The sequence below is a fragment of the Microtus oregoni genome, unplaced genomic scaffold (genome assembly GCF_018167655.1).
Source record: "Microtus oregoni isolate MIOR12 unplaced genomic scaffold, Mior012 000054F_ref0000373, whole genome shotgun sequence".
In the NCBI taxonomy this organism is placed as follows: domain Eukaryota; kingdom Metazoa; phylum Chordata; class Mammalia; order Rodentia; family Cricetidae; genus Microtus; species Microtus oregoni.
Window position 1 is genome coordinate 10,250,181 of NW_024543830.1, and position 23,187 is coordinate 10,273,367.

At 37.1% G+C, this 23,187-nt stretch overlaps 1 protein-coding gene across 1 annotated transcript in view; it reads right to left on the bottom strand.

Moving 5' to 3' along the window:
- Positions 1-5,406: 5,406 nt before the first annotated feature.
- Positions 5,407-23,187, bottom strand: part of Sycp1 (synaptonemal complex protein 1) — a 92,729-nt gene continuing 74,948 nt past the window's right edge. The window contains exons 27-32 of the mRNA XM_041638211.1: positions 23,090-23,164; positions 19,166-19,222; positions 12,949-13,128; positions 9,845-9,988; positions 5,640-5,726; positions 5,407-5,544 (exon numbers count right to left, since the gene is read on the bottom strand). Of these exons, the coding sequence (XP_041494145.1) occupies positions 5,407-5,544; positions 5,640-5,726; positions 9,845-9,988; positions 12,949-13,128; positions 19,166-19,222; positions 23,090-23,164 (681 nt within the window). The remainder of the gene's footprint in view (positions 5,545-5,639; positions 5,727-9,844; positions 9,989-12,948; positions 13,129-19,165; positions 19,223-23,089; positions 23,165-23,187) is intronic.

The window sequence follows — 23,187 nt, forward strand, 5'->3', positions numbered from 1 at the left end:
ATTTTATTTTACTTATTACATTTTATTTTATGTACATATATTGTGTATATAATTGGATAATGTATGCCTTGACACATATGTGGTGGTAGAGGACAACTTGCAGGAAATTATCTCTTGGTACGCCATGTAGGTTTGTTAAGCTTGGTGGGAGACACCTTTACACACTGAGCCATCTCTCATCTTGAAAGTTTTTGTCTGTCATCTTTTGCCACTAAGTGAAATCTCTAGTGTCAGGAATGGGTTATATCTAGTTTAGTTGTTGGTCAAAGGGGACCATGGAAACCTCAAAATGTCACAGGCTCTCCACAAAATGATGGTAAGGCCCTGTTGCTGAAGACAACATTCACGTATCCCATTGAACATGGAGAGGTTGAGATGGAGCCTTCCCCACTACATCATACTGGAAGGTACTCTGCATGTTACCAGAGGAGAAAGGTAACAACCAACCTGGCAGCAAACCTGTGATCTACAATGATGATCTACCTACATGACATGCTGGTATAACCACTCTCTGATTATATTTAAGGTTCATCACAAGATAGAACCCATGCCTGACACTGCTTGGATGGGCAATAATCTAAGACTAGGTAGGCCCAGGGGAAAACCAAATACTATTGGACTGCTACCCAACAAAAAGCAGGAAGCAGTTTGGAGAGAACTATGCCCAAATTCTCAAATATTGTTTATAAATGTTTACATTTAAAGAGGGATAGGTTATAGAAATGGACACTTTACATTGACATGGATCTTGGCTTATTGATACAATTTTTTCTTTTTTTAACTGACATTTATTGAGCTCTACATTTTTCTCAGCTCCCCCCCCCCCCTGCCTTTTCCCTTCACCCTTCAATCCTACCCCAAGGTCCCCATGCTCCCAATTTACTCAGGAGATCATGTCTTTTTCTACTTTCTACTTCCTATGTAGATTAGATCTATGTAAGTCTCTCTTAGTGTCCCCACTGTTGTCAAAGTTCTCTGGGATTGTGGTTTGTAGGCTGGTTTTCTTTGCTTTATGTTTAAAAAACCATCTATGAGTGAGTACATGTGATAATTGTCTTTCTGTGTCTGGGTTACCTCACTCAAAATAATGTTCTCTAGCTCCATCATTTTCCTGCAAAATTTAAGCTGTCGTTATTTTTTTCTGCTGCGTAGTACTCCACTGTGTAAATATACCACATTTTCCTTATCCATTCTTCAATCGAGGGGCATTTAGGTTGTTTACAGATTCTGGCTATGACAAACAAAGCTGTTATGAACACAGTTGAGCACATGTCCTTATGGCACGATTGAGCATTCTTTGGATATATACCCAAAAGTGGTATTACTGGGTCTTGAGGAAGGTTGTTTCCTAATTTTCTGAGAAATCACCACACTGACATCCAAAGGGGTTATACCAGTTTGCATTCCCACCAGCAATGCTGCTTTTTTATTTTTTAAAATGCCGCACAGTTTTTACTGCATCTCTCTTAAAGTAGCTGTGGTGCCCCTGCTCATCACAAGCCCATCTAGAAAAAAAAAATGTGGCTACCAAGAAACTGTGCTAAACTATGTTCTTTTGTGTCTAGAATTCCTTTTCAGGCTCTCTCAGGTTTTAAGCGGATTTAGTTGGCCACATTGGCATGCCAATTTGATGCACATATCCAAAAAAATCATTCACTACAATCAAATTGGCTTCATTCTAAGGATTCTAGGGGCCGGGCGGTGGTGGTGCACACCTTTAATCCCAGCACTCAGGAGGCAGAGGCAGGCGGATCTCTGTGAGTTCGAGACCAGCCTGGTCTACAAGAGCTAGTTCCAGGACAGGCTCCAAACACAGAGAAACCCTGTCTCAAAAAAGCAAATAAATAAATAAATAAGGATTCTAGGGATGCAGAGAGATGGTTCAACACAATCCATTCAAGGACAGAAATCACATGATCATTTTTAGTTGATGTCAAAAAGGGCTTTTACAAAATCCAATATACTATGTGGCCTGGGTAGTCCAACAATAAGGGAATTGCAGAGAATCTGAAAGTAAATTAGTTTATGAAGATGATGTCTTCAGTCTAAGTTGAGATTCTAAAGAATTTGGCAGCAACAGAATATATGAACTTGTCAGTGAGATTGAGGGCAATCATGCAAAATGCAAAGTTTCTTTCTTCCATGTGTTTTTAGCCACCAGAGGGTATAGGCCAGATTTAAGGTACATCTTCCTGTTTCAAATAATCTGATTAAGAAAATCACCCACAGCATCTTGAGTCCTAGTTGATCTCAGATATAGTCAAGATGACAATCAAGATTAACCATTACAAACACTTAGGGATGAGAGGAAATGGTGGAAGAGGGAGCAGAAACACTGTAATGTCCAGCTAAAACATTGTAAGAGCCACAGAATCAGGATCTCAACTCCTGTCATGTTATCTACACATGACAAGAAACCCACACCAATAAAATTCAAACAACATTGTTGTCTAAACAAGACTGGCATAATGACACCAGGTGATATCCCAATGTGTATGGGAAAAAATTCATAGGGTCCCACACCTAAATGCAGAGCTATAGGAAAATCAATGGCTTCTGAGAAAGGAAGAACCCATCTAATTCAAATTTGAATCCAATTCAAAATGGTCAGCCTTAAACACACGTACATATGAGCGTGAGCATGTGTGTGTACATAACAGTAGTAATTAAAGAAGATGCCATGAATTTGAGAGGGAGGGAGGGGAACGTGGGATGAGTTGGGGGGAAAAGAGAGGAGTAGCAATAATGTAAACAAAGTACCCATTCTCAAAACAATAAAAACTAAGTTAAACTGAATAACATGTTTTAAAGATTTAATAAATCCTCAATAAATGGTTGTATGGAGGACTAATTATGAAGTTTCAATCAAAAAGATCAGACATTCTAACATCATAGATAAATTATCTGAGTATATACAGAGTTACATGAATTGAAGGAACATAACTTCTATAACATTACAGAATTTCTAAATTTTTCTCTTGTCTAGCCTTACCTACCAAAAGTCATTCCCATAAGGAGATTGTGTATTCCATCAAACCATAATTACTATTTGCACAGAGCCCCAAAACTATTTTATGTTCATTTTTTACATAAAGTCCTCCTTTAAATCCTTATAATCTACTCTTCTCCCAGTCTTCAACATTTTTCACCCTCATCGTAAATGGTCTTAAGTCTCCTCTTAATTTTATTTCTATTACTGTGATAAAGACCATGACCAAAAGCAACTTTGGAAGGAAAAAGATTTATTTCACCATACAGCTTGTAGTTCATCATGAAAGGAAATTGAGGTGGCAACTCAAGGTAGAAACTGGAGAAAGGAACTGAAGCAGAGACCATGGAAGAGTGCTGCTTATTGGCTTGCTCTACATTGCTTGCTCAGCTGTAGTGATATTTCATTTGTATTTTAATAAATAAAGCTTGCCTGAAGATCAGAAAGTAAAACAGCCCCACTGGTCAGCCTTACAGACCAGGCAGTGGTAACATGCACCTTTCATCCTGGTAGTCACATTCACTATCATAGAAACTGGGTGGTACATGTAATCCCAGTGGTGCACTCCTTTAATCCCAGCCCTAGAGAGGACTATAAAACGGGAGGAGACAGCTCACAGACAGAGTATCATTCTGAGATTCTTGGAGGCAGAATCGTCATTTCAGACTGAGGTAGAGGTAAGAGCCTGTGGCTGGCTGTTTTGCTTTTCTGACCTTCAGGCTGAATCCCAATTTCTCTGAGTTTTTAATTCGTCATGCTTCATTCAGCCTGCTTTCTTATACCACCCAAGACTATGCCCAGGGGATGGCATTGTACCCAGGGAGCTGGGCCATCTCAGATCAATCATTAATCAAGAAAATACCCAGGGCTGGAGAGATGGCTCAGCAGTTAAGAGCACTGACTGTTCTTCAAGAGAACCTGGGTTCAATTCCCAGCATCCACAAGACAGATCACAACTGTCTGTAACTCCAAGATCAAACAAACACGCAAGCAAAACACCAATGCACCATAAAAGAAAAATAAATTTGGTTTTAACCCAGGCAGTGGTGGCACACACCTTTAATCCCACCATTCAGGAGGCAGAGGCAGGCGGATCTTCTCTGTGAGTTTGAGGCCAACTTGGTCTACAAGAGCTAGTTTTAGGACAGGCTCCAAAGGTACAGAGAAACCCAGTCTTGAAGACAAAAAAAAAAACTTTAAAAAAGAAAATACTCAGGGCTGGACAGATGGCTCAGAGGTTAAGAACGTTGCCTGCTCTTCCAAAGGTCCTGAGTTCAATTCCCAGCAACCACATGGTGGCTCACAACCATCTGTAATGAGGTCTGATGCCCTCTTCTGGCCTGCAGGCATACATGCAGACAAAATATTGTTTACATAATGAATAAATATATACACAGAATATTGTACACATAATAAATAAATAAATAAATAAATAAATAAATAAATAAAAGAACACACACACCACCTGCTTAAAAAAAAAAGAAGAAAATACCCCACAGACTTGCCTACAAGCAATTTAATGGAAGCACTCTCTCAATTGATATTCCTTTTCCCAGATGCCTCTAGCTTGTGTCAATTAAGCAAAAAAACTAACCAGGACAATCATTACAGAAACAAGATGTAAAGCCAAAAAATCCTACAAAATTCCATTCATTTACCATCACTTTGGGTCATACATTACTTCCTCTTACCTGTTACTATTGTAGAAATGTTAATTCTTCCCAATGTTAAACACTTTATTTACCCAATAAATTCTACCCATCTTGCATATTGTAAAACATTCTATAGAAATGTTTGCGTTTGTTAACCCACGTCCCTCTCTAGTAACTACCCCCTTATCTTCTTCCTTTAAAGTAGGACCTCTTGTGTTTTTTACACTATTATTAATAGCAAAAGTTGCCTCAATTTTTTCTATCACCCTCTCCTCAAATTCTTCCAATCACTGAAATTACTGGAAAAACTACCAATAATCACTCATCAATTTCATTTTATCTTTGAGAAACATTATTTAATATAATTTATCATTCCCTTCTCTCAAATTATAATCATCAAAGACCGTCAAAAACTCAATGATAAATATTTATTTGCATACAAAATATTTTAATAGTAAAGAATAAATTATAAATCTCAATAATGCATTTATAAGTCAAGAGCTCAAGTTAAAAAACTTGGAACTTTAATATCCATTACAAGTAAAAGCAACAAAATGTAATTATCTGAATATAATTTAAAAATTCAGATAATATAAACTTATTTTATATTTAGGCCAAAAATATGATGATAACATGAACATATATTATTTATGCAAAGTAATTTTAAAGTCTAAGTTCCTGGGTAAAGGTTGGTTCTCTGGGAAATAATAATAAAATTAACCATTTATATTATTAGTCTCTATAATCAACATTGATTTCCTGAAATTAAGCAAATAACTTTTCTGCTTCCTTTAGTCTTCTTTTCCTATCAACTTTAGCAATTGTTGCCCAACGGTCCTCTCTCATTTTTCTCACACCTTCAAACTTCACAGAAGACACAGGAGTTGATAGAGATAAAGGAGTCTAAATATAAAATAAAGTCAATCAGTATCTTAATATTTTTTAAAAAGGAAGTCAGTTTTTAAATTTTCCTTTCTGAAATAAAATTTAAAGGCTACCTGTTTTGGTGTTTTGACACATACATGAGTATTTGGTGAATTATTATTGTAAAATCTGTTTGATGTCTCTTCTTCTGAAACCATGCTCTTGAAGAAAAATACAAAAATACAGTGTTACAGTTATCATCAATATTATGTTATTAAAATTTGGTCAATATATCACCTATAAGGAGAATGAAAAGTAGAGCAAGAGAGAGAAAGAGGAAAAAAGGAAAATAGGGCTTTTAACACTTGCACTCTGAGATTTGAAAGCAAAGTACTTAATTGTGCACAAAACTCTAGAAAGCTATGCCGGAAATACAAGTCTGTTACAGGTCTGGCATATAACATTAGCCATCACCATTTAAGGCTGAACTTGACGGAAAAACAATTACCAGTCAATATTTCCATTGGAAAACATAAGAATTGAAATAAGATTCTAGAATTCCAAAACAATTATTTTATTTCATATCTGCCAGCATAATTGTTGCATAAGAGACAGAGAGGTTTCTGGTATATCCTATTTTACAATGTTCTCAAGATCATGCAAAATAATTTTATTTATTTTAATTTTGCATAGTTTTGCAATGCTGGGGATTAAAGCCAGAGGATCAGTACTAGACAAATGCTACCACTGAGCCATAACCTTACCCATACAATTCTTCTTTTAAAAATCAAAATGAAATAAAGTTATTTTAAGAATCACAGTAACTAAGAAATTGACCAAGATCACTCTGCTAGAAATACAGCATAGATTAAAACATTGGAGTGTTTACCTCCAAAGTCCAGGCCATTTCTAGACATTCTTATTACATCTGTATGTATCTGGACTGCATTTTCCACTGGAAGCTATTATATACAATGACTTCCACAGCTATTGTACCAATCTATATTCAAATTTTGGCTTCATGCCTTACCATATGATCTTTGTTCAGCTTTGTTTCCTCAACCGTAAAACGAAAATGACAATATTCTCTATAGTTTTTCTTTCTTTCTTTCTTTTTTTTTTTTTTTTTGGTTTTTCAAGACATGGTTTAACGGCATGCATGCACAACCACCATCTGGCTTCTATGCTTTTATAGAATCAAATTGTTATGATAAATAATTCAGCTAATCTATGGAAAACATTTTAAATAGGCCCTAGTTTACACTTTACTTATTGAGATGTTTTTTGTTAATCATTATCTATGGGATTCTGTAGTAGGGACTCCATGTGTTAAGTTTAATAACAGGATTCTAACATTCAACTACTCAGTATTTCAATACAACAAATTAGAGGCTCCTAAGTAATAAAAAGCTTTAAATATCTTATAATTTTGCCGGGCAGTGGCAGCGCACAGCTTTAATCCCAGCACTTGGGAGGCAGAGGCAGGCAGATCTCTGTGAGTTCGAGACCAGCCTGGTCTACAAGAGCTAGTTCCAGGATAGGCTCCAAAGCCACAGAGAAACCCTGTCTCGGAAAAAAAAAATCTTATAGTTTTAAATGGTTTACTGTGTGTTAAAAATATATGAAGACTAAAAGTTGAAGTTCTTAAAGTAAAAAACAAAAAAAGGAACAGAGTTGTTGTGTGTGGTAGCACACGCCTTTAATCCCAGTGCCTAGAAGACAGAGACAAACAGATCTCTGTGAGTTCGAGGTGTAGTAGTGTACACCTTTAATCCCGAATGCCTGGGAGGTAGAGACAGGCGGATCTCTGAGAGTTCAAAGACAGCCTGGTCTACAGAGTTACTTCAGGTCAAAGATACAGAGAACCTGTCTCAAAAAGCAAAGAGTTAAAAGTAAAAATAAACAAAATAGAGGTTAAAACACAGCTGCACAAAGATGGAAAATACACAGAGAATTTTGATACTGTATGCTATTATGCTCTCTTTGAATTGTTTAAATGCTGAGGAAGGAGAAACAGATGCTAAAAGATATTTATTTATAAATACTGCTGAACTAATCCAACATAGATATTATGAATTTGGATCTAAGGATATGATACTTTGGAAAGGAGTTTCTTATTTTGTTTTCACAGAGGATGAGACGCTGTTCATTTCTTCTACTCCGATTTGGTATGATGGACCACGCCCTCCTGAAGGGTTGGTGTGAACACCTTCAGAAAATTGCTTCGCTCAACTGCCAACTGAGATGAAACTAGCACACAGGTTATACCATGAAAGACCTAATTAACGACGCCCCCATTCAGCAGGAAGCAGTTTGGAGAGAAAAAACTGCGCCCATGTTCCCAAATATGGTTTATAAACATTCTTTTACATTTAAAGGGGGATATGATATAGATATGAATAATTTACATTAGCATAGATTTTGCTTTATTGATAGAGATTTAAGGTCAATTTTGTTATATGTATAAGTGTTTCTGATTTTGATTAAGGTATTGTGATTGTGTAGTTCATTTAAATATGTACTGTATAATTAAGAAATATAGGTTGTTAATGGAGAATCATCGATAATAGTAAAGCTTGTAGTCATGTTAGTTAGATTTTCTAGATATATAGAGATATATTTTAGATAGACATTCTTCATGTCTTTCAAAGATTACAGAATAGGACATTTGATGTTTTAATAACTGAGGACTTTTCATGACAATGAGACACTCTGCTCCTGGCAGCACCAATCTACTTCAAGAGGAAGATGGAGTTTGATAGCCATTAGGGCAAGAAACTGCTCTTGCCTGGACTACTGCATAAACTGGACATAGAGAACCCGCAGAGAGAGGACTACTGAACTTGCCTAAGGTGAGATGATCTTTCGGGGTTCCTGATTCATGAAAGAGTCTGCGAGACATTTTGCAGGACACAACAGATAGTGACTGAACTGACTTTGAATTTTCCTGCTTTATGGAAATGTCTGCTGGATACCATGGGCCTGAAGGCTGAAGATGGATGCCCCAACGGTACAAAAGAACTTTGGGTGACTGTCCAGGCAGCGAGATGTCTTTGTCATTTCTAGAGTTTGAAGTTTCTTAGTTCTTGTTTACTTAGGTAATATTATATCTTTCTGGAGTCTTTGATGGAGTTAAGAATAGTTAGTTATAGTTATAGTTTTCCTTAGTTATGATAAAGATTATTGTAACTTTTACTTGATACCTGTTTTGTTATATGTAATTTTGCTATGTTAAAGCCTTTTTTTTTTTTGTTTAAACCGAAAAAGGGGAAATGATGGAGGAAGGTCATTGGCTAATAAAGGATCTGCCCTGGCCCATTTTATTGGTTAGAGGATAGGTGGGAGGAGAAAACAGGACAGAACACTGGGAGGAAGAGGAAGTGAGGTCAGAGACTCCACAGCTCTGCTCTCCGGAGCAGACGCCTCAGCAGAGATGCCATGCCCCGCTCCCGGGCAGACACACGCCATGAAGCTCCGACCCAGGATGGACTAGGCTAGAATCTTCCCGGTAAGACCGGTTCTCACAGATTATTAGAGATGGGTTGATCGGGATGTGAGAATTAGCCTGTAAGTGCTAGAGCTAAAGGGCCAAGCAGTGCTTAAAAGAATACGGTGTCTGTGTAATTATTTTGGGGCATAAGCTAGCCGAGCAGGTGGCCGGGGTGCTGGGAATGCAGCCCCGCCGCCCTAATTACTACAAGGTTTGTTGTTCAATTTAGTATAGTACTCTTAAATTATTCTATGTTTAACTATTTAAGCTTTATTATCCTTTAAGAAAGTATTGGTGTGTGTATATTGAAGTAAACATTCCTATAAAGCAGTAGGGGAAGTAGCTTCCTTAAACATGCTAACATTACATTTCTCCTTAGGAGTAACAGATGTTAGAGCTGTCAATCAATATATATAAATGTCAATCAGTAGTGCTATAAAATGAAGCAACAAATATGAAAAAAGATAAGACCCTTATTAATAGATTTGCCTGTGGAACTATTAAAATATTAATCCCACTTTTATGTTTTCAAATGAAGAAAAACTTCATAGTATTTTTCTGAAAAACAAAACAATCACTAGTCATCTCATACGTCAAGTATGTGAAATGGTGTTTTTTTTTTAAGTATAATGTTTTTGGAAATTTAGAAGGAAATCGTTTGAACCTTAATTTCTATCAAATGATATGAAAACATATGACTCTGTATTGTGACAATTTTGTTCTATTTCATTATCACAATGCTATATACATTTATATCAAGGAAACAACAATGATATGAGCAAGTAAAAAATAAAATAATGATATGAACAAGTAACAAGTAAAAATGCTGGTTATTCATAACATTTTTACCAAGAGATCAGTAGTTTCCGAACTGTCTGAATTAACATCAAATTCAAAGACTGCTTTTCTCTTTTTATTACTTCCTCCACTGGGTATATACTTGTTTTCTCTTTGAAATGTTTTTATTTTAGTTGGTGTCTTCACTGTATACTCCTGTGCAAAAACAAAAACTCATAAATAAGTGTTGAATGTGGTAGAATACACCTATTATCCCCTCAAGGGGTTTCTTATATGTCATGTAGAGTATATTGTGGTAGCCCACAGTGACTCCATTTCCATCTGGAATACGTTCTGGCTTAAAAGTCACTTGTGTTCAAGCTTGTCTGCTCTGTTTATCCTTGAGGGCTATAAAAAAAAGTTGATTAAATCCATGGAAAAGAGCATTTCGCCCATAAAAAAGAACACATTATCGACTAAGACACAGGCTGATGTATGCCAGCCAAGGGCACAGCTAGATAGAAATAGAAACAGCTTCCTAAAGGATAGGAATGGTCTTTTGGTTAGATACTGACTGTGCTGTGCTTTGTTCTGCTTTTGTATATAAGCAGGCTTTGAAATAAACTCGGGGCCATCCACAGTAAGCTAGTAACACAGATCTATCCTGTGTTTTCTGCCTCAATTTCTAACAAAATCTAACATTTCTTTAGCCTCCATGCCCCCTTCCAGATACCCTGACTGACTTTGTTGGAGCAGGCTCCAACAGTATATGACAGAGAGAAGTTCCAGTAGAGGTCATCAGCAATAACTTTTTTTCCCGTGAAAACAATCATTAGTGTAAACAATGTTCTTAAAGTTCTAAAAGTTAATCTTCTGATAAAATGATTTACTGAGAGTTCAAAAGTTGCCAGGGAGGGAGCTGGAGAGATGGCTCAGAGGTTAAGAGCACTGTCTGCTCTTCCAAAGATCATGAGTTCAATTCCCAGCAACCACATGGTGGCTCACAACCATCTATAATGGGATCTGGCACCCTCTTCTGGCCTGCAGACACACATGCAAACAGAATACTGTATACATAATAAATAAAATCTTTAAGAAAAAAAAGAATATTCATTGACTCTAAGTATAATACAAATTCTTTAAATTCATTTAATTACTAAAAAATGAGTGGCAGTATATACTAAAACACATATATCTCTAAAATTTGGCAATTTCATTCCTTTGTACATACATAACTAAAGTGTGTATGTCAAGTACTAGAATTTCTATAACAATACTTTTCATAAAAGTTTAACCTGAAAACTATCCAAATATCCACTAATAACACAACTGATCAAAAGAGCGTAACACAATCACACACTAGATTATATATATAAGTAAAAATTGTCTATAACTTTAAGCTACAACATAGATGAACCTAATAAACATAATATTTAATAAAAGAAGTCCAGATAAAAAGAGTATTGCTACATAAGGAATTGAGATTAGTAACTGATTTTGGAAGAAAGACTAGTGATTAGAGCTTTTTTGAATAATGAAGATCTGTAATTTTTTCTTAGAAATATTTCAATTAAGTTTTGAAAGTGAAGTTTTTCTCTTTAATATTGTTTCACATTTTAAACAATGTGGTTATGAATGATATGAAGGATTTTTAAAGCTATATAGTCATGCTGGCTGGTTAGTTGTCAACTTGAGAAAAGGAGAGTCGTCTAGAGAAAGGGTGCCTCAGTTGAGAAAATGCCTCCATTAGACTGGACTATAGGCAAGTCTATGCAGCAATTTATTGATTGATGTGAGAAAGCTCAGTCTGCTTGGGGCAGTACCACCCTTGGTAGATAGGCCTGAGCTGTATAAAAAAGCAGGATACATAAACGATGAAAATCAAGCCAGTAGTCAGCGTTCCTCAATGGCTATCAAAACAATTACAACACTAGAGGAGCCAGGTGGTGGTGGCACACACCTTTAATCCCAGAACTCAGGAGGCAGAGGCAGGCAAATCTCTGTGAGTTTGAGGCCAGCCTGGTCTACAAGAGCTAGTTACAGGCAAGGCTCCAAAGCTACTGAGAAACCCTGTCTCAAAAAACAAAAAGAAAAGAACACTAGAAATAAAGTTGACTAATTTTCACAAGCTGAATAATATTTGTGTGTATTTATCAGTTTATGAATGAGAATTTTTTCTTTCTGAAATGGTCACAAGAACACAAAATTCCTATCATAAAGAATATGAAAATTATTTGAGGCCAAATCCATCTCTGAGTCTTATTTAAAAGTGAACAAACTAACCCTATGATGTATTTCTCTGATATATTTCAAGGAAATGAAGAAAATAAGACACAAATTTTCAATTAAAAAGAGTGGAAACAGGTTCAGATACTTTTCACCTCTACTAGCAAAAGAAGTGTCCCTGTAAAGACTAGTCTTCGACAGTGGGAGAGGATTATCTCATTCTCTGTGAAGTCATGAATTTAGGTAACAAATGTATCTTGCAATCCTTGTGCCTGGCTGAGTAAAGGAAAGGAAACTTAAGAGTTGAATAGCATATAAAAGAGGGGTTTATCAGAATGAAATTCTGCACTTACACAGAGTGGCAAGATTATATGAGTTCCCTGCAGATTAAATAAATATGTGAGCCGGGTGTGGCGGCACGTGCTTTTAATCCCAGCACTACAGAGACAGAGGCGGGAGAATCTCAGTGAGTTCAAGGCCAGCTAGTCTACAGAGAAAGCTTGAGGATAGCCAAGACTACAAAGAGAGACCCTGTCCCATAAAACCAAAATAAATAAACATGTAGAAGGCAGTTAAAATTGCATCATCTTGCTCATGACAATTACTCCAAGATGACTGTTAAATAAAAGAAAAATGATGTAGAACAAATAGCAATGCAGATGGTAACTATAGCAATCCTGTAAAGCATCAAATCAGAACCAGACCTTGCACATGCAAGACTTTGCATTGGTAAATAACCAACAAGTTATGGAATCTGCCCAAGATACCATTAAATTTGGACAAATGAGAAAATAAAAGATTTTTAAAATGAAACCATTTCATACTTATGCCACAAAAAAATAGTCTTTGCAAAAGAAAAATTAGTTTTATATATGTACAATCTATGACATATCATACCAAAACTTTTTCTATTAAAAAATTACTGTTATCTTGGAAATTTATCAACCAACCTTTACAAGTGTTGTAGATAAAATGTTTTTGGCAGATGTCCGAAAACAATCTCTGTTATCTTTGCATTTGCCACTATCCATTGATGAGGAAATCCGAGATATTTTTTGTGAAGGAGTTGCTTTAGAATCAAATTTCTGACAGGTGGTTTCAGGTGACTCTGATAAAGATGTCTGTATTTTCTACATTGGACAAAAGTGAATAAAACCACATTAGTCTTTTTTTAAATAATGTGTCATTCTAAAGCCCATGTTGGTCTCAAACTCCAAAGTACTTTAGTTTCGCAGTCTCATTCCTCTCTTAAAGGAAGGAAAAAATGCCAACAAGAATTTTCAGGGGAAAAAAAAAAACTGAAAAAAATGGGCATTTGCTCCAATTTTGAGAGTAAATATGTTACAAATTTACTCTCAAATACTTTGGCATTATTTCTTTTTTAATTATTGATTTTTACTGAGCTCTACATTTTTCTCTGCCTCTCCCCTCCCCTTTGGCATTATTTCAACCCAATGATTTTCTCAACTCTGTCTTTGTATGCAGCTTCCCTTAGCAATTCATGTAGTAATTTCTTTCCATATACATTGTATATATGTATATGTGTGTGTGTGTGTGTGTATATATATATATATCCTAGTAAAAGATAAAATTTCCTAGTAAAATACACACACACACACACACACACACACACACACACACGGGAAAGAGATAGACAGAGAGGAAAAAGAAAGTATACTAGGATCAAATCCAGTCTCTCTCTCTCTCTCTCTCTCTCTCTCTCTCTCTCTTTGTTTTTGTTTTTCGAGACAGGATTTCTCTGTAGCTTTGGAGCCTGTCTTGGAACTAGCCCAGGCCTGCCTCTGCCTCCCGAGTGCTGGGATTAAAGGCGTGCACCACCACCGCCTGGCTCTCAAATCCAGTTTTTTTTTATTTATTTATTAAAGATTTCTGTCTCCTCCCCGCCACCGCCTCCCATTTCCCTCCCCCTCCCCCAAACAACTCCCCCTCCCTCATCAGCCTGAAGAGAAGTCAGGGTTCTCTGCCCTGTGGGGAGTCCAAGGACCTCCCACCTCCTTCCAGGTCTAGTAAGGTGAACATCCAAACAGCCTAGGCTCCCACAAAGCCAGTATGTGCAGTAGGATCAAAACCCAGTGTCATTGTTCTTGACTTCTCAGTAGTCCTCATTGTCCACTATGTTCAGCGAGTCTGGTTTTATCCCTTGCTTTTTCAGACCCATTCCAGCTGGCCTTGGTGAGTTCCCGATAGAACACCGCCATTGTCTCAGTGTGTGGGTGCACCCCTCGTGGTCCTGAGTTTCTTGCTCGTGCTCTCTCTCCATCTGCTCCTGATTTGGACCTTGAGATTTCAGTCCAGTGCTCCAATGTGGGTCTCTGTCTCTGTCTCCTTTCATCGCCTGATGAAGGTTAATATTCAGGAGGGTGCCTACATGTTTTTCTTTGGGTTCACCTTCTTATTTAGTTTCTCGAGGATCGCGAATTATAGGCTCAATGTCCTTTATTTATGGCTAGAAACCAAATATGAGTGAGTGCATCCCATGTTCCTCTTTTTGGGTCTGGCTTACCTCACTCAGGATAGTGTTTTCTATTTCCAACCATTTGTATGCAAAATTCAAGAAGTCCTTGTTTTTTACTGCTGAGTAGTACTCTAATATGTATATATTCCATACTTTCTTCATCCATTCTTCCATTGAAGGACATCTAGGTTGTTTCCAGGTTCTGGCTATTACAAACAATGCTGCTATGAACATAGTTGAGCATATACTTTTGTTGTATGATAAGGTCTCTCTTGGGTATATTCCCAAGAGTGGTATTGCTGGGTCCAGGGGTAGGTTGATCCCGAATTTCCTGAGAAACCGCCACACTGCTTTCCAGAGTGGTTGCACAAGTTTGCATTCCCACCAGCAATGGATGAGAGTACCCCTTTCTCCACATCCTTTCCAGCAAAGGCTATCATTGGTGTTTTTTATTTTAGCCATTCTGACAGGTGTAAGATGGTATCTTAAAGTTGTCTTGATTTGCATTTCCCTGATCGCTAAGGAAGTTGAGCATGACCTTAAGTGTCTTTTGGCCATTTGAACTTCTTCTGTTGAGAATTCTCTGTTCAGCTCAATGCCCCATTTTATAATTGGGTTGATTAGCCTTTTACAGTCTAGTTTCTTGAGTTCTTTATATATTTTGGAGATCAGACCTTTGTCAGTTGCGCGGTTGGTGAATCAAATACATGCTAGGCAGTCCCCTATGACTGAGTTACATCCTAAGCCCTCAAAAGTAATAATAATTGCTAGAGTGGAATATTATATGAATTCCAAGTACATCATATTCTAGTTCATCTCTTTCTTTGGTCACCAGCATCTCCATGAATACAATTATGGAAAACTCTCAACTGGCAGAAAATACACACAGATATATGCATATGTGCATACCACATACACATGACTAAGGTACAACTTCAAAAGTTTGGTATTTGAACTTGGAGAATGAGTTTAAATTAGAGGGTATAAGGTGCACAATCAAAAGGTGATTTCGAAAGGTTTGAGAGTTTGCTCAGTGATTAAGCACACTGAATGTTCTTCCAGAGTAACCCAATTCCATTCCCAGCACCCACATGGTAGCTCACAACCAATTTTAACTCCAGTATCAGGGGAGCTGATGCCCTCTTCTAGCCTTCTTGGGAACTGGAAGTACATACTGTAGCAACATGAATGAAGGCAAAATGTTTACCCATACACAAAATAAAAAATAAAGATGGGGTCAAACAGATCTGAGTGGCCTGTGCTGTTACCTAATGCCATGGTGATAACCAGACCAGGCCAGAGCAGCAGCTGAGGGTCATGTCTGGGTCTGTGGCCCTACTGCAGTCAGGGTCTATGTTGATGTCTGAGGCTCCTGCTACCATCAAAGGCCATATGGATGTGTGGCCTTGTTGGTTCCTGAGGAGATGTGCTGTCACCAGAACCATCCTGATCTGAGTGGCTTGTGCTGCCACCCAGAGCCACCATGTTGTTCAGGCCTGAGCAGCTGCTGAGGGCCATATCTGGGTCTGTGGTCCTGCTGCAGTTGGGGTCCATGTTAATGTCTGTGGCCCATGTTACAACGTGGGGCCATAGGAACCATGTATGATGAAATCAGAGGGCCATGCTAAGCCGCCCTCACCCTTTGATGTCCCTGGGAAAGTTGGCCATGACTCTCACAAGACACTGCAGTAAGAGAGCTGGCCCCACATTCAGGAGAGATGGACCCACCCCTCACCACAGGCGATGGAGAATTGGCCCTGATGGTATGGGCATAGAATAGCTGGCTCTGCCCCTCACCTGAGGGGGTAGTCCCAAGTGACCTGGACTGAACAGCCTCCACCCAGGCCCACAGTCCAGCCTTGGGTTAGGCCACCCTAACATCTATCCCATCCAGGACCTGCTAGAGCTTGTGAAGGAACTGGTCCTGTGGAAGTACACCCGCAGGAACTCCATGACTCAAGGCAGCCACAGTATATACGAGAGGATTTTCAGTGAGGATCCAGTGATGATGGTGTACTAGAAACCAGAGGTTTTGAGCCAGACCAGTGACTCACTGCAATGAACATTTTCCAAGTAAAGCTAATTGGAGAAAAGAGTACACTGTGTGACACATCATTGCTCCCTATGCCATTAGGACAAAGAGATATTGAAGAGGCAGGAAAGATGGAGGAAGGAAGGAGTTTTTTGTTTATTTTATTTTGTTGTTATTTTTGAAGTTTTTGTTTGTTTGGTTGGTTAGTTGGTTTGGTTTGAATTTTTTTTAATTTTTATTTTTTTTTTTTTACATTTTCTTTTGGGGGAAATGCTGTAAGGGTGAGGGGCAGATATGGGGAACCTGGGAGGTAAGTAAAATTGAGGTACAGGTTGTAAAATTCCCAAAGAATCAGTAAAGAAATTATGTTAAATAAAAATTAAAATTTAAATGACTATGAGTAGTATTTAAAAAATTAATGTAGGAGCATATAATATTCTCTTCTCTGGGTATATAACTGTCTTACCAGGTAATCCCAAGCATATCTCCGGGCTTAAATTTGCCTATCTAGAATCTACTAAATGAAAATGATTCTGTTATTGCTTCATGCTAATGATCTATCACTTCATAACCATTTTTCCAGCAGGTAGAAAGTTTTAATTTTTCTGGACTTCTTTTTTGAGAATTGGTCTGGGACTCCTATGTATATCGAGTTGTTGTTGAACTTACAGCAATCTTAGCCTCTCAAAATGAAAAGTAAAGGCCTAGCACGTGTTTTTTTCAATTGCATTTCTTTATCCTTTTCATACATGTTACTATACCATAACTGAAAGTTCATGTTTTTTCTGCTCTCTAGATTGAATTCATCAGAGGAAATACTTGGAATCTCCAGACTGTAGCTCTTCCAGGACAAATTTTCCTCAACTAAATCTGAGTAGCAATTTAAAATCATTGTTCCACCACCTTGTGGCCATGTCAGGGAAATGCCATTTATCTGATAGCCTAAAAGGCTTTCATACAGATATCCCTTGGAGAGTACATTTTTCCTCACAATAAAGAAAATAATCATAGAAATATGTATTTCTGTAAACACCATAATTTTTCTGAATATTATATCTCAAATGTTTCAATTCTCTCTGTTGTATTTACCTTATATGGTATTTACTCTATGCCAAAGTTTTTTTGTTTTTGGTTTTGGTTTTTGGTTTTTCTAGACAGGGTTTCTCTGTAGCTTTGGAGCCTGTCCTGGAACTCTCTGCGTAGATTAGGCTGACCTTGAACTCACAGAGATCTGCCTGCCTCAACCTTCAGAGTACTGGGATTAAAGGCATGTACCACCACCACCTGGCTGCCAAAGGTTATTTTAAATAGTTCATAAATACCATCTCACTTAATCCTCCTAACAAATTGAAGATATAGGTAAGATTATCTCATTAGAGATAAGAAAATTAAGGCATGAAGAATTTAAGTAACTTACACAAAATCAAAAACATTTCATCAATTTAATGATATTAGATCTATGATATTCTAGCATGGTTACAAAAATATAATTCTCAAAGATCTGTTAATTTTTTTCAATCCTTTAATGACCTTTTTAATTTCTGCAGGATTCATAACATGCAGGCTCCCCAGATAAAAGGTATAACACAAACTAATCCATCTGATAACAGATACAATTAAGTGTATATTACATCAATCAGCATCATTTCTAAGAAAACATGTGATATAATTTAATTATATGAACATACTATATTTACAAAGGAATACCGGTGATTATTTTTTCATCTTTATCAGATAGTGCACTGACTACAGCCTTGCTGGTTAATTTTATTACGATGATAATCTCTCTGTCTGGTGCAGCCTCTGGGAAAATAAAGCACTAAGTATTCTCAAACAAATTCAATATTTCCTTCTTGTCTTTCTTTAACTCTAAGATCACAAAGCTGTGGTATCATCTATGCCTAACAAATGAGTTATTTACAGACTACTCTATTTCTCACTTCAATGTAACTATAATCATATCAATATCTGCTAGAAGACAAATTATCATAAAGAAAATAACAGTTTAACCTCAAAACTGGTAAGTTGGAGGCTCTGGATTAACTCTTCTCTACACTGGAATTTCCACTGTAGGGAGCTGTACTAATATAACATTTTATTTTAATTATTATTTTATTATTTTTTTCGTGTATATGGCAAGATGGCTCAGAAAATAACCTGCCAACCTTCATCTAATCCAAAAGACACATATGATAGAAGAAGAACCAGCTTCCACAAGTTATCCTCTGTCTTCTACATAGGCACTATGGCCTGTATGTATGTGCATGCACGCGCGAGCGCGCGCACACACACACACACACACACACACACGAAATGAATAAATGTAATTAAAAGCTTTTAAAGGACTATATTGAAGCTTTCTCTAAAACTTCAAAACAAAACAAAATGACAAATGTTTTAAAATTTTAGCTAATGCCTTTAAATTAATATAGCAAAAATTTTGAAAATAAAATTGTATGACATTTTTTAAGTTATTTTCTTATTTATGAGCAACATAAATAATTAGAATTATTTCTAAATAAATTTTCAAAAAATGAGTTTGTGCTGGGATATACCCCAGTGGCAGAACATTTGCCTAACACATGCAACACCCTAGGTCCAACATCTTGGACTGAAAATAAACTCGTTATAATGAAAAACAACAACAACAAACTCTTACCTTGTCTTTTTTATCTTTGAGAATAGCTGTGTTTTCTTTTGCCAGTTTTAGTTTTTCCTATTAAAAATAAATAGCAAAGTATATATAACAATCAAGTACTACTAATACAAATTAAAACAAACTTGTCAAAATATTTCCTAACAACTATTAAAGAATAAAACTCATTCCTACAGAGTCGCTATTTGGTTTTATCTTTTGATTCTATTCCCTCTCTCTTGCATATCTGTGGAATCATTAGTGACTTTCTTTAAGTGCTTAATCTCAACTTTCTTACTTATAAAATGAAATGGATGCACAAAAGTATAGAGCAAGAGATACAGAAAAATAACTAAACAAAGAATTGAAAAAATCTAAATCATGGTCTGTCTTGAGAGATACAATAATCTTTTCCCCTAGATGTTAACAAAATACATTTCAATGGTACTTTGAATAATGAACTAACTTTTAACACAAAATAAATATGCTGAGAAGCAAAAACATATTAATAAGTTCCAAAAAGCATACAAACTTAACAAACAATATCTGACTTTGGATAAAGAGGGTGTTATGTATAGAAACAGCCAAGAAAAAATGAAGAAACTATGATAAAAGTGTAACGAGTTAAGACTATAGGGTTTATTCAGTAGTTAAAATAGAAAACCTAAGTCTTGCTTACAGAAATGAAAATGGATTGTGCTGGTGGCTAGTTTTATGATAACATGACACAGCTAGAGTCCTTTTAGAAAAAAGGAAACCTCAACTGAGAAAATGCCCCTACTGTAGGCAAGCCTATGTATGGCACATTTTCTTGATTGAAGATGTGGAAAAGTTCAGCCCATTATGAGGGGTGCTATCCCCAGGCTGGTGGTTCTAGGAGTGCAAAAGAAAACAGGGTGCCCCAGCACTCAAGAGGCAGAGGCAGGCGGATCTCTTTGAAGCCAGCCTGGTCTACAAGAGCTAGTTCCAGGCCAGGCTCCGAAGCTACAGAGAAACCCTGTCTTGGATAAAAAAAGAAAAAGAAGAGAAAACAGGGTGACCAAGCCATGGGGAGCAAGCCAGTAAGCAGCACTCCTCTACAGCCTCTGTATCAGTTCTTGTCTACAGGTTCCTTCCCTGCTTGAGATCCTGCTGACTTTCTTTGATAGCAAACTGTGATATAGAAATGTGAAATAAAATAAACCCTTTCTTATCACAACAATGAAATATATGAAAACAGTAATATATAAAACAAATTGGTGATAGCCTGTAGGAAGCAAAAAGGTCTCAGAGAAGCTAAATTCTCCTAGTGCACAGAACTTTAGAAAGTCAAACTTGCTTTGCCTGCTCATGACACCTCTGCCTGTATCCATTCACACTGAATCTTTCACCTTATATACACCATGCTATCTCTCCCACAATATTACTCCTAACCAAAAGAACTCACTTCATTATGAAAGAATATAGCAGTAAACTGACTTAATACTATTAATCTTTCTTATTATGTATCATCTACCAGTGGTTAGCCTTGTGGTTATACTGACAACTGGGATCTAGAATATTGTACTCCAGGGCAAAGCATATTTGTTAAACTAGCAATACTGTATCTCTTCTAGGGATACCATGGCTCCTAGAGGAAAGCACTCTCACAGTTACAGTCACAACTATAATTTTTCTGACATGGACCCTTAGTACAGTTGATGCAATGCATTTCAAAGGTGTGAACCAGCTCATATACAAATACATCTCTGGTGGTGGATAACAGATCATGGCTCCTTAGTACCAAAGTGCCTAATAAGGTCTAATATGATAAGTAAAATGTGCCTAAAACATGTCTTGGTAAACAAGACTAACTTGGAGATACAAAAGTAGAAAAGAACAGCCCTGTGTCCAAATTTTAAACATTAACTTACAAAGGAAGAAAGGCTGTCTTATGGAAGCATTCTGCAATATCTGCAATAATAGCACAAATATATAACCTACTATTTGCATTTTGGTTTTTTGTTTTGATTTTGGTTTTTCAAGAAAGGGCTTCTCCCTGAAACTAGCTCTTGCAAACCAGGCTGGCCTTGAACTCAAAGATATCCACCTGCCTCTGCCTCCCAAGTATTGAGATTAAAGATGTGCGCCACTGCTGGCTTAAACACAGAACTCTTAGCTAACACTTTCTTAGAACATATAATATTGAAACTTTCTTACCAGTGGAGAGTGAAAGTATACCAGGGTTGAGAGATTAAAAGAATTGAACTGGGTCTATTTTATGAGCACAGAGGAACACAAACCTGAACTATAATCAATTCTTTAAATCCTAAGTATACACTTTGAGTAAATTCTCATATTCTCTGTACTAGTTCTGGCCACATAATAAGAAAATATGAACTGAAGATCTTGAAACTCTCTGTTCATATCAAGATATTTTTAAAAATTACAAGGTCTAAGTAAGATGATTTTCTCTGTGTGAGCTGATGAAGGAGAAAGAAATCTCATTTTGTCACCTACATGATTCATAAGGCGGTGGCCAGTTCTAATCTTGAGAAAGTCTACTAAAGCCTAGCTACTCTGGAGACCTGAAATTAGGGAATAACCACAAGTCAAGAAGCCACAATTACAGGACCCAGGTAAGAGAAGGTTCAGAGTGACAGCTGTGGAGACCAAGAAAGTCAGACACTTGACAAGTCAAAGGATACAAGTGACAAGAGGCTCAGCTTGGGCTGAAAGTGCATAGAGATAGTCCCAATATTTCTGGTGGTGAACAGATCTTGAGCTTGATTATTCTAGGTGGCCAGCAGATAGATTACACTCTAGAACCATTCTATTCACTACTAAAGAGCTTGAGAATTCTGACATACCAGGAGTATCCTCGCAGTTGCTTCTTTTGAAAGCACTGAAAACAAAGTCAAGTTCTTCTATACAACTCTCAATGCTCTAGCTGCTTCCCACCCCTCCCAGTCACTTAAGAAACACCTGCCATCAGAAACATTAACTGCTACAAGGACTTTGTTCTGAGGGCTCTTAGGAGGCTAAAACAACCTGCCTGGACCACAGACTGCAAAGTTAGGTATGGCCCAATGAGGCACCTCACATAGAAAGAAGAAAAACTATCACAGTGAAGATAGCTTTGATGAACTTCAGGCTTTTGTCTAATATCCGCTTGCCAACAGTCCAATTCAAGATCATTATATCCAGCAAAAGTTGAAGTAGAACTAAGTTCATCCCTTTGTATTAAGACCAGACAAGGCAACTCACTATGGGGAATATGTTTCCAAAAGCTAGTTCAAACATTAGGGACATACCCTGATCCCACTGGTAGGAGTCCCACAAATAGACCAAGCTACAAAAATAATTGTCACACATATAGAGACATCCATAGACAAGCACTGGGCTGAGCTCCAGGGATCTTGTTGAAGAGAGAGAAAAAGGATTATGTGAGCCAAGGGGATCAAGGTCATCACAAGGGAACCCACAGAAACAACTATCCTGGGTCCATAGGAGCTCAAATTCTGGACTAACAGCCAGGGAGTCTGACTGGAACTGATCTAGTCCCTCTAAATATAGTATTTCCTTTTTTAAGAATTATTTTATTTTAAATTATGTGTACCTCTCCAAATTGAGTATGTGCACTAGAGTGCAGGTGCCTCAGAGACTAGAGGATTTCCCTCTAGAGCTGCAGTTAAAAGCAACTGTGAGCTGCCTAGAGTGGGTGTGGAAACTGAACTTGGATCTTCTGCAAGCAAGTGCATGCTCTTGAGAGTCATCTCACCAACCCTCAACAAATACATCATATTAGAAAATATTTCTATTCTTGAAAGTACATATATAATTGTTAAATGAAATGTGTTAAGATGTTTGTAGGAAAAAGAACAGCAGCATTTTCTTACTATTAATTACCCAAATTTGTAAAATTATTTTATGACATTTATAAAACACAAAATCCTACAATTATATTACATGTAATGCCACAAAACCTACTTTTTCTTCCCTTTCTACTTCAAGTTGCTTCTTCAGAGACACGAGTTCACTTCTAATATTAGATAATTCAGTCTCCTAAAGAAAAAGAAAAATGAAGT